We start from the raw sequence: 12,369 nt of genomic DNA, 5'->3' as shown, positions 1-12,369 counted from the left end.
TCCAACTGCCAAGGGAAATTTTACGTGCATTCCAATGTATACTCGGGACCTCGGTTTTTCGTCTCATCCGAAGGACTAGACAGCTGTCCTTGTCAGGCCCTCCGTCCACTTAAGATACAGACACTATCCTGCACGTGCATTTCAATGAAATACATCTCGAGGGTCCAATATTTCAACTTGTATAAATAATGTACGCTTGATGGCGTCACATCTGTATTTTAATTGGGGATATGGAATGTATAGAAGCCAAAACAGTTTCAATATCCAGGCCAGGCGGAGTGGGGTGTGGGGGGTTAGCCCCCCTCCCCCCCCCCCGAAAAAAAGTTTGGTCGCCATGCAGTACTCCTTTCTCGAGGTATTTACACGCAAGTAATTATATGCCTATATACATAAAACGAGATCTGATTTTAACATAGAAGTGAAACTTCTAGAACACAGACTTTCAGAAGAAAACCCTGTTATGCTCTCTGGGCTGGTCCCTGGGTAAAAAGACTCCCAGTTGCGAGGGTTACGATTAGTTAACTGAAATGTCGATCTTTTTTTCAACCCCATCTCACTTCGGTTGTATCTATGACAGATTAGGATAGAGTTTTTCTCACACTCTTTCTTTGTGTCTCCTATCCATCAAATAATTCACTGCTATCAGTTATGACCATCAGAATGGGACAATTTATTGTAGTCCCTCTGAAGGGCCTATAAATTCATACTTACATGTATTTCACATTTTGCGTAAAAGACAGGGCCTATAGCTCTAGAATGTAAGGTCTGATGCGTACCAAAGTCGAACTCATCCAAGAACTTTTGATCCTTAACACATAGTTTAAGTTTCCTCTCACGAATCGGACAAAAATTGTCGCCTCGGGAAGGTCCATAAACCTCATACATATTTCACATTTTGCGTATAAAAGGCCAACTCATCATTTGACTGAAAGTTTCGGTCCGATTTTAGAATTTCAGACTCAACCATAATTATGATGTAACGATGATATATTTGAACGGTTTTGAAAATAAGATAAAAATGGTGACCTCTAGAGGGTCCACACATCAGGGGCCATAATCCAGAAAGATGCGGTCCAATATGCGCCAATACCGAAAGGAACCCAGATCTTTATATCAAAATTGGATGAAAATTCGAATCTCTAAATGGCCCACAACCTGGGTATTACATGCTTTTAAGGGTAGCGGCTAATTTGTCGGACAGTTTCGGTCTGATTTTCACGAAATTTGGTGTAACAGTGATAGGTGACCGCGTAGGTGACTAGAGACAAAATAAGTGAAAATATTGATTTTGATCGAAATTGAGTTTTTCACAAAAATGAGTCTATAAATATAATATCTATCGACACTAAAGATCAAAATAGCAATAAAAGATTTTAGAACACATTTATTTGAACGTTTTGTAAGAGTACCGTATTCTTAAATCTGTCCTATTTCTTAAAGTTCTCGGCGAAATTAGTCATTTTTCTTCGCTCGCTGCGGGACGATCGGTCATTCCTCTTGCATAATAATTTCCATCGTTTGAAAGCGGAGAATGTCTAGTTTACAAATATGATCAAATTAATGTCGATGAATTGATTTTGAACGGATACAATCGAGTTTTAAAACCCCTAAAAAATATAAACCACCTCCGCTTGTTGCTATGCTGTCTACACAACTCGATTGCTGATTGGCCCAGATACCGAGTGAAAAGCATTATGGTTACGTGGCTGACTCGAGCGGGCGATAAATATTTGGTTTTGGCGATAATGTTTTTGGGTACCTACATGCGATTCACTCTGATAAATGGCAGACAAAAATTTGGGTACCTACAGGTACATGCGATTCACTCTGATAAATGGCAGAAAAAAAATAATTCTGATCGTATATAGATTGCCGTTGAGTGTTAATCCAAGCCACATGGCTGGTTATGTAAATTAATCGACATGCGGGTGGATGTCATTGAGTAATACTAATCAACTGTCACGGGTCAATGATAAAACCGTCGACAACTCCTTATTATTTACTCCGAATAATTAATCCAAGCGGTGATTATCTGATATCTCCACCGGTGGATATCTCATATCAGCTTTAAAAAAATAATTTAATGGCCAATAATTTTCTTTTCGAAGAGAACTTTATTGATAGATGAATTCCCTTTACTGTCGCTTCTACATACGGCATGCAAAGTAAGGAATGCATTTTGGATATTATTGTTTAAAATTCTCTTATCACCATGGGTCGAAAAAATGAGAACGACCAACGAGTCGAATTGCGACGATTCTCGAGTCTGCCATTGTTTAATTACATAAAAGCCAGAATGCATGAAAGTGAACGTAAGTATTTCTTGACTATGAATTGACATTTCTATAAGGACTCGTATTTTGATACCGTTACGGTACCTGAAAATAATAGAGACTTTTGGCAAGCGCAATTTTCCCATCCGTATCACGTATCCGTATCGTATACGTGATACGTTGCGTCAATGTAGTTTTCGAGTTTTGGCAGAATTTCGCGTCGCGTACTTATGCGTTGCTGAGCTGAGGTTAGTTCTATTACAGCATCACCACCAGTACTAGTCAAGTGCCTAGCCTATACAATTACCCGGATGGAGTGAAGTCCTTCGTCATTCGCCGGGCTATTAAAAAAAAATGTAATGTCGAATTTTATTAAAAATCTTCGACTTCCATTCGACAGCAATTTCTGGTTTCACTAATGTGTCATTTCAGAAAGTTTTTACCTCTTTATCATAGAACAAAATCATTTACAGATTTGCAAGGTCCCACCTCCCTAAATTTAGCACGTAGTTCAACCAGCATGCAGACAGGAAAAGTATGAAAATTCCGAGAAAAACCCATCAAAAATAATGATGAAATTCCAGTCGTTATCATGGTTAAAATCACATCAAATATACACCTTCGTGTTCTGGGATAGCCTACGCATAGATTCATATAAACGCTATGACACAACATTTCAGCGTCTAAAAGTAGCAAAAAGACGGTACAAAGACGGCAAGGTTATACGGACCTTTTCCGTATGAAAGCTGTTCGATACGTGCTGACGTATCCGTTGCCGTATCACGTATGGGAAATACACACACATTGATGACGTCACACGCGAAATCCATACGGGTACGCGATACGGACCAGAAATTTACGCTTGCCAAAAGTCTCTACTAATAGACCTATCGTACACGCAAAATCTTATTTTAATTCATGTGTTAAATGAACACGCGTAGGCCTACAGCTGTGGCGGCTTCTTTGATGATTATCCAATTAATAATCTTAATCTCGTGACCACAAGTTGGCACTAGGGTGCTAATTAATTGATGAGATTAACTGTTAATCTCACCAAAGTTATAATATACAAAACAGACTACTAACGTATAGATTATTCTTCAGTATAACACTATCATGTGAATATGCCGTATGTGTTATGGATGTTTCGTCACGAAAGGAGTGCATTTACTACGATTTTCGCCGTCAGCACCCTTGAAATCCTAAATAAAAAAAATATTAAACGACAAAATAGCAAATAAATGGCGGAAATCGTCGGATCAAATTTTTACTACGATTTTCGTCTTCAGCACCCCTGAAAACCCATGGAAAGATATATTCACGACAAAACAGGTTGCTATGGGATTTTGTTTTGGAACATACCAAATCTTTGACTTGCTTTTTCTCAAAACTTACTTTTGTGAGTTGGGTAGCTTCGATTGGACAGAGCCCAGTCAATTTTTGCCCGTTTCAAACAAACTATACATCAAATTGAAGGTAATGAGTTGAAGATTGTGAAAATAACAATAACTCAATTTTTAAAATTTCCTCACTGCGACTCAGTATGCTATGGGGGCGGGGCACATATTTGAACGGTTTTGACAATCAAATAAAAACTGTGAGGTCTAGTGGGTAAACAAGCTAAAAATGTCGCGATCTTTCGGTTATAAACATTCATTGTCAGTTTCATCAAAATCGGATAAAAAAAGTGACCTATAGAGCGTCCGCAACCTTGGTATTATTATGCATAGATTTGTCAAGTTCAGCATCGCAGAAAACCACCATCAACTGTGTTTGCATATTTGCATAGTATAAAGGGATTTAGAAAAGAAATAAATTTTCACTTCATTGCTGAGTAATTTTCAAAGCCAGAAATCGCTCAGAAAGCGGCCCCCGGACCGTCGCCTAAAGTCATGGTAATCCCCCCAATCAAGAATTGCTTCCGCCCGCCCCGATATCTACATTAATTTGCAATATTCAACAATTGGTGAAGTGCGACCAAAAACTCATTAATGACGACAAATTGATTCTGTCACTTCAAACATTAGGCTACAGATAATATTGTAATGGTTAGAATTGAGAACTATCATTTGATTGTACCTTTTATCGGCCGTTTATCGACAGGCCGTCATAGCATAGAATTTATCTTTGTGTTAATGATATTGAACTGGTTAAATGTTTACTCTGCCTCCGAGTTTAGCATACAATTTATGACTGATCGATCTGCATCACCAACAATTAACCACCGCTACATTGTCATTCGGAAAACACTTTGAAGCAGAAACAGTGGTTTAGAGGTACCATGATTTTCATATACTCCGTATAACTGCAGAGCAATCATGACTTCTACAACGTATGTCAAAGAATTGAATCGAGAAAGCCATACTGATTTCAAGCACCTGTTTCAACCCTTACAGCAGATAGCAAAATGGACTGGTTTACATAGTGTTCAAATTGGAAAAGAATCGCGATTCTACATAGTTAAAAAGGTCTTAAATTGGATTAAGCTATTGATAGTGTATTTTGTCATAGTATCAGCTCCTTTCAAATTCCTCTACGTTGTTCTGTATAACGATTCCGGAAGCGACGGACGGATAATTCCAATACTTGCCGTATTTGTTTACTTTGCGGCGTCAACATACATTACAATTGCATCATACTTCTCCGTGTCTAAATATTTTTCAAGTTTCTGTGAAAGTTTAAATGAACATCAACGGCTATATGGAAATATTCAAATTAATCTGTATATTAAGATTGTGTGTAAATGGGCGAACTGGATTGTTGTGGTCGTAACAGTTATTCCAACAGTACTTTATAGCTTTATTACTTTTCATTTTCAAGATGACTTGAGTGATGTTTTTCGTCCATTGTCTTTCAAAGGTATACTTAATACTGTATTGACGCTATCGTACGTATTAAGTAACACATTCTTTCTAACAGCGCACCAAGTTATCCTGGTTATGTTTCTTATCCTAACTTTCACATTATTTCTGAGGCAATTTTCACATTTGAATGAAAGACTGGAAAAAAGTTTGGCAGAAAAATTATCACCGTCTCTACAAGAAAAAACCATTGAAACAATAAGGCAGGAATATTCAAGTCTTCTAGCCAGTTTTGAAATAACTAATTCTGTAATTCATCATTATTTATTTGCTTTATATGCTATGTGTATACCGATAGTATGTTTTCTGTTATATGGTTTGCTAAGAGGAAAACTTACGGGAGGTGAATCATTGGCCATGAGTGTTCTAGCGATGTTCGTTGTCTTCTTTGTGCTGGTCCTCACTATAATTGGTGCAGTTTTTAATATTATGGTAAGAAATAAAATTTCAATTTCTGTACGGGACAATTTATAGTGAATGTATACTGTCGTCCGTTGACTTCTTTATAATTTAAAATCAGGAAAGATTTATAGTGGATGTATACTGTCACCTGTGGACCCCTTTAAAAATTTGACAGGGGAGATTTGGAAGCGCTCTAGCGAAATTCAAAACCCTGTCGAAATCCAGAATCCCCAAAACAGTACATAAATAAACACAAAGATAAGTATATCGATGTTGATAAGACGGAGATCAACAAATCGATGACATCTTTAATCTGAGTAATATGCATGATAACACACTATCTAATAAATTTATTTGTTTTCATTAGGCCCACAGTCCTTTGAACGTTTTGATGAAAGTTGATATACAGTCTATTACCGACAAGGCAGTCCATAGCGTAAGTATATTATCGTATCTAGAAAAAAGTGTAATGACCCCGTAATACTAATACTTCTAATACATGCCAATATCACTAATGTATTTAGAAACACTATCTAGAAATCAATATTACTGATTTATCTGTAAACACTGTAATTCCAATGCATGTCAATATCTCTGCATCTCAATCCTTATCTAGAAAAACTGTGATACTAATACATCTCGATATTACTGCAATTGTAATAAATATCAGTATTACTGATGTATCTATAAACGTGCGATTCCGTCCCTTTGAATAGAAATCAGAGTTCCAATATTGTAGTTAAAGGTATAATTTATTCAAGTCTATATCAAAATATATGAAATAAAAATACGAATATATAAACAATTGTGGATGGTGTAAATAAACAAATATAATCAATTATGGCTGGTGTAAATATGAAAATATAAACTAAATATAACTCGATTTGTGAGAGATATCTGATGTCTAAAATCTTTTAAATGTTAACTAAAAATTAAAGTAAAACAAGTATAATCGATTATAATAAAATCGTACTTTTCCATTTACTAATTTATACTTAAAGGGCTAATCCCGATATTTATTGGAGAATAAAACTGCTTGGTTTTTTGTTAAAATCCCTTAAAATCATCTAGCTAAGGGCCAAGCAACTAACTCAATATTTGTGATAAGTTTTCAAACAAATTAAACCCGTCAGTCTTCATATGGAAATGGAGACCGGTGTCCCAAGGTGAAATTTGCCTTTCGTTATCAAGTAGAGCACATGGGTCATTCACTATATAGACCTCTCACGGAACGGGAATCAATTATCAGGTCACCCAACGAAAAAACTGCCCCGAAATCTTAAAAGGGTTACGTGTCCGGATAAGCAGTTTTGACGTTCAAGTCCAAACGGCTCAATATTTTGAGCTGGAATTGTGAGAGACAGTAAATACACAATTCCTCTATATTTTGGCGCTTAAATTTCATACGTACTCCGACTTTTATTTTTGAGATTCTCTTGAAATCGGGATAGTCCCTTTAAAGCAATACATTATTAAATCATCGAAATCTAAATATAAACAAGTATTAATTCGTTTTTGTATAAAGAAACTTATCTATCAGCGACAAGGAAATGTTACTTTAGTTTTAAAATAAAATACGCAATTTAAATCTTATTAATTAAATACGTATGCAAATTATATATGAAGATATACACAACTACATATCTATACACACTGTAATGCATGCCAACAGTGTTGTCACTATGTTGTTGAATACAACCCCTGTAAATTCAAACCGTTTTCTTCGATTCTTTCACAAAACATCAATGCAAGTCGTTAGACAAATGTAGAAGGATAGGAGGTAACCAATTGATAATAATTAATGGAGGCGGGGGCGGGTGGTGAAATAGCTTTATTTAACGTATCGCAGAGAATTAATTAAATATTATATATACAGATGAAATATTTGGTCGGATCCATTCCTTATATTATATGAGGCACAAATCGAGCGCCCGCTTATTCATTATCATATCTCTTGGTATATACGCGTATTTTTCTCTAGTGTAAACGCATATTGCCGTAAAAAATTCTTAGTGTAAACCGGTCGTAGTTCAAAATATTTAGTAGTGATCTGTATTGATATAAATGACACCTACTTCCTTCCATCCAACCTAACCATTTGTGTTTTCGACAATACATCTATTTCATTGGTTTTATATTTTTTCTTCACAGCTTTCACTGTTCGTATCCCGATTAAACGGACCAACAGTTGGATATCATGTATATAATTTATTTACCTTGGATACACATACTGCGTTAGCGGTGAGAGTCATATGTTTTTTAGTACTTTAATGTAGATAACAATTTTATTGAACATCATTTCTTATCATTAAATTAATATAATGCCAGACAGTGACATTTCGGTTATGTTGATTGTGACATGGTGACTCTCCGTGGTCTAAGATTAAGATCATAATAAACATGCTCTTGGCCAGGAAATGTCAAATGTCAGTTGTATTTCACTTGGCGTGTTTGTGAGTTACCGCCCTTACAGTAACATATCCAGGACTGGACAAAAGATCATTACATTAAAACTTGCGTACTGTTGAATAACTGGGAAATCAATCCTCATAGTAGACATAGTTCAAGATAACTTGATCTAACTATATAATAACATAGGCCACTCGGATCGAGTAATCAGTTAGCCTATTACAACTGAGTAGGCTAACTAAGACATAAATCCAAATAGGCTACGAAACATAGTCCACGCACACTCGTTCATTTTGTTGTAATTAGTATATTGAATAAAATAGAACTTGTTTATCTTTCAGTTTATTATTTATTATAATCTTTTAGTTTATTGTTTATTATAATCTTTCAGTTTATTGTTTATTATAATATTTCAGTTAACTGGGACCTTGTTGACTTATGGAATTGTGATGCTCCAATTTTCTGAATCTGGTTCTTCTGGAAACAGTGTTTGCAACAGCAACAATTCGTTAACGTCTTAGTATTTACCGTTTGAATACTGTACGTGTATGGATATTTTCACAGTTACCCAGTAACCAGTCACATGAATCTTTACAAAATAATCTTTGACCGATTTTGCAGCTGAGCGAATACGACCATATCCGACGCAACTGCTACGCATATTGTCATTGACAACAACTGGTTGCATTCACTGGCAGACAAGTAAATAATTAGTTTCAATTGGTCATAGAGCGTTTAGACCGAGAGTTTGATGTCGCAATAGTAGCATCCAGTCTTTCACAATTACTTGCACTTGCAACCAATGCTTCCAACTAGTACCCAGGCGCAAGATCGGTCAACGCCTGACTTAACGAACGTTGTTTTGGCGTTATCTTTATTCTTGTAACTCAATACCATCTACAGTCTTCGGCATATTGGTCGGTGAACAAGGCTAAACATATCTCACAGGAGAATACTACTGGTATAGACTGGAATAACCAGACGCCAAGGGGTGCCATTCAATTTGGAAACTTCGCGTATTTCGGCCAACATAACTGATTAGAAATTGCAGTAAATAAACAGAAACGATTGAATATAAATCGTTTATATACATTCATGTTACATTATTGTATGCGTTGCGACCCATTTGTATCCATTAGATACCAAAGAGATTTAGCTGGTTTAAATAGGGTTTTTTATATTTTACTAACTTTGGCTAAATTGAAGACAAGGAAAATCGAAATTGTGAATATTATTATGCATTTATAATATTTGTATTTTGCGATTCCGCGCATTTTATCAATGTTTTTTTTCTATTTGCATGTTTTGTTGATATTTTGTAGTTCTGTTCGAAATAAAACCATTCATCTGTTGTGTTAAAATATTTTGTTGACAATCAATTCCTAGTTAATCACCCAGTCAGTCAGAATCTGAAACCTGTAACACTTCGCCAATAAAGTTTATCCATTTACTAGTTGAATTTTTTAAAGGATAATGACTGTTATTTATTGACTCGACTTGTCCCGTATGACTATTTGAATGACACAGCTGGTCTGCCAAGCAATTGCTGAGATATAATCGATTGTGTGACAAATCGACATAAGCTTTCGGAATAAACTTTTATAGAGCATATACTATGACATTACTTCGAAATCCTTGCAAATAAAAAAATGAAAAAAAAAATGAATGTTTATTCATAATCAGTTTATACCCAGACGACTATTTTAATGTGCAGTGTAGCTAATCGGTAACTCGGAACACAAAAGTACAATAAATATTCATAGTAGAGTTGATTTATGAATCATTACACACAATAATTAACATTTTAGATTACAAAATGTTTTGGGTACTGATAATAATAAAGATGGTTTCCTATGTCTGATTTGATCATTTTTTTGTATCAAAATGATATTCATCCTCATTTATCTGTCAAAAGTTTGCTTAAAATCCCTCTGAAAACAAGCCGCACAAATATATTTTAGTAGCTCATTTGTCAAGCTTGTATTGACGTTACTCACTGTTCATTTACCATAAACAAAGATGCCTAAGTAAAGTCTTGGATTACCCCGCAGTTTAACCGCCGTGTATCTCACTGTTCTCAAAACCGCTAGCCATTCGATCAACACATAACAAGCGCTCCCTCCGTCACTTCCGAAGACAACAAACCGACAGTCTGTCAGTTTGTGACATCCTTACATTTTTCTTGTGTGCGCCATGGGTTTGTTGGGGTTTTTTGTGGAATCCGGTATTTTTCTATTTTAGAGTGGGTGTCTCCACTTTCCATATGTACCAAAAATGTCATATACATTTATGGGAAATAACTATTCTATACTTTCATGGGAATGTATCTTTAAACACCTGTCACAATGTCTAAAAGGGTCTCTCCGATTTATTCTGTAGTAATTAAGTTTATTTGTCGTGCACTCTGGTTTGTTTGGTTATAGACCTATTGTTGTAATAGAAACGTTGATAAAAATGTGATGTGTTCTGTTTACTATTGTTGGATGTAATTTATTTAATACAAGTGAATAATGTTACATTAATGTTTTATATTAAACAAATTGGTTTATTCCTGACTAATGGATTCTTTATCGTGTCTTTACGTACGATTTTAGTTACATATTAATCGATCACCGTTTCATAATTATGACGAAACGTTTCCGTTATAAATTAATTGGATTGGATTATTTGGGATAGGTCTTGTGCATTAGGCCACGCCAAATGAATAGGAATAGAAATTAGAAAAATACTGGATAGTCTATATGCTTCCGGTCCTGATGGTCCGAATGATCTGGTAACTCGTACGGCATCCTTTTAGATACCAACTGTTCAAGACACAATTAGAACGTCATCTTTGATTGAAAATGGATGCAGTTCAGTGTTTCAGCAGATTAATTAAGTGTGCCAAATTGGTAGCACTTTATAGACCCAATGTTCATAGCTATGAAAAAAGGCCGATTCTGAAGAAATTAATGTGTTGGTTTTGGTTTTTGCTTATCCACGGACTCCTTTGTTTTTTTCCGGCAAAACTTATAGCTGTCATTTTCACTGAAGAAGCAGAACCCAAAATAATTCCTATTTTAGCTGCTATTATCTGTTTCCTTGGTTTTGCCTACATTTCATCATTGTCGTATTTTGCTCTAACAAAGAATTTTTCGAAATTCTGTGAAGCTTTGAATTACCACCAGCGCCGATTTGGAACCATGATCAAAATGCCTTTTATGCAAAAGGCGAACACAATTGTACCCTATATCATTGTCTTTGAAGCCGTATTCATTTCTGCCGGGATTAGCAGTATTATTATAATATGGAAAGAAGAAATGGAAAAATATGTGTATCCTTTTAATTTTAACAGTTTAACATCCACTACCTTGGTGTTATTTATAGCAATACTCTATGAATTTATTGTTGCTTCTCATGCAATTATTTTAGAAACAATCTTCATGGAGATTTCGATTTTATTTATCTCAGAATTTAAGAATCTGAGCAAACAAATTCGAGACAGCATAAGCATATTTAACAAGAAAGAAAATCAAAACACGGAGGCGTTAGAAAACAAGATTGAGAAGTTACGCCAGGAATTCATCAGTTTAATTGAATGCTTCGAATCTTCAATTTCACTTGTACGTCATTTTTTATTCGGATGCTTTGCAGTATTTATTCCTACATTTTGTTTCATGCTGTATGGTTTTACAAGAGGTTCCTTAACAACGGCCGAATCTGTATATCTCCTACTGTTATCGGGGTCGATACTCATGTTCATTGTCATGTTTACAGTTACAGGGGCGATACTAAGCGTCAAGGTAGGGAGTTTTATTATTTAATCGATTTGATTTATTATTCTCAGAAATGATCGAATTTTCCTGTGAAAAAAATCATTTAAGGATTTTGAAATGTGATAGTTATTTGCATTTAGTAATATTTTACGACAATTTGTAATACTATTTGATAATTTATGCGAAATTGTATTAGACGAATAATATAAGTGCACAAGAGAACATGAGTTGTAATTTGATAAATACATATGTTTTATTTGTATTCTCGATTGTCAGTATATTAGCTATGGTATGAGTTTATTTAAAATGCAAATTAAATTGTTTATGAAATATTGTGAGAATAAGAGGAAAGGGGGCCCAAGTTCAAGGATAGATTCTATGTCTAAAAGCACGTGATCGGAAAGTTACCATTTCATATTTGGCATGAGTGACCAATCACATGATTAGTTACATCATAATTAGCCAATAGAATAATTAATGGCTGTGAATCTGAGAATATATAATTAATATAATGTGCGTTTTACGTTAGACACCAGGCAGATTCTTAGAGAGGAGAGACCATTGGGGTTCAAGGGGCACCATCTGGTACCATATGATATATTGGGATCCGTCAGTAAACTCGTTCTACGGAATATTGGGGTCGAGAGAGTGGAGAAATGACTTTGTTAT

The 12,369-nt window shown here is 35.2% G+C and overlaps 1 protein-coding gene across 1 annotated transcript; it reads left to right on the top strand.

Moving 5' to 3' along the window:
- The first annotated feature begins 4,512 nt into the window (after nucleotides 1-4,512).
- Nucleotides 4,513-9,266, top strand: LOC126824239 (uncharacterized). The gene is made up of 4 exons (XM_050553438.2): nucleotides 4,513-5,566; nucleotides 5,904-5,972; nucleotides 7,688-7,777; nucleotides 8,362-9,266. The coding sequence occupies exons 1-4, from the start codon at nucleotides 4,592-4,594 to the stop codon at nucleotides 8,464-8,466; spliced, it is 1,239 nt and encodes a 412-aa protein (XP_050409395.1). The 5' UTR covers nucleotides 4,513-4,591; the 3' UTR covers nucleotides 8,467-9,266.
- Nucleotides 9,267-12,369: the final 3,103 nt, after the last annotated feature.

This window comes from Patella vulgata, chromosome 6 (assembly GCF_932274485.2).
Source record: "Patella vulgata chromosome 6, xgPatVulg1.2, whole genome shotgun sequence".
NCBI lineage: Eukaryota > Metazoa > Mollusca > Gastropoda > Patellidae > Patella > Patella vulgata.
This window is presented reverse-complemented; position numbering and strand designations above follow the sequence as displayed.

Coding starts and splice junctions, on each gene's coding strand:
- LOC126824239 (XM_050553438.2), top strand. CDS start 4,592: ATGACTTCTACAACGTATGTCAAAGAATTGAATCGAGAAAGCCATACT. Junction 5,973..7,687: donor CCGACAAGGCAGTCCATAGC/GTAAGTATATTA, acceptor TTTTCTTCACAG/CTTTCACTGTTCGTATCCCG. Junction 7,778..8,361: donor ATACACATACTGCGTTAGCG/GTGAGAGTCATA, acceptor ATAATATTTCAG/TTAACTGGGACCTTGTTGAC.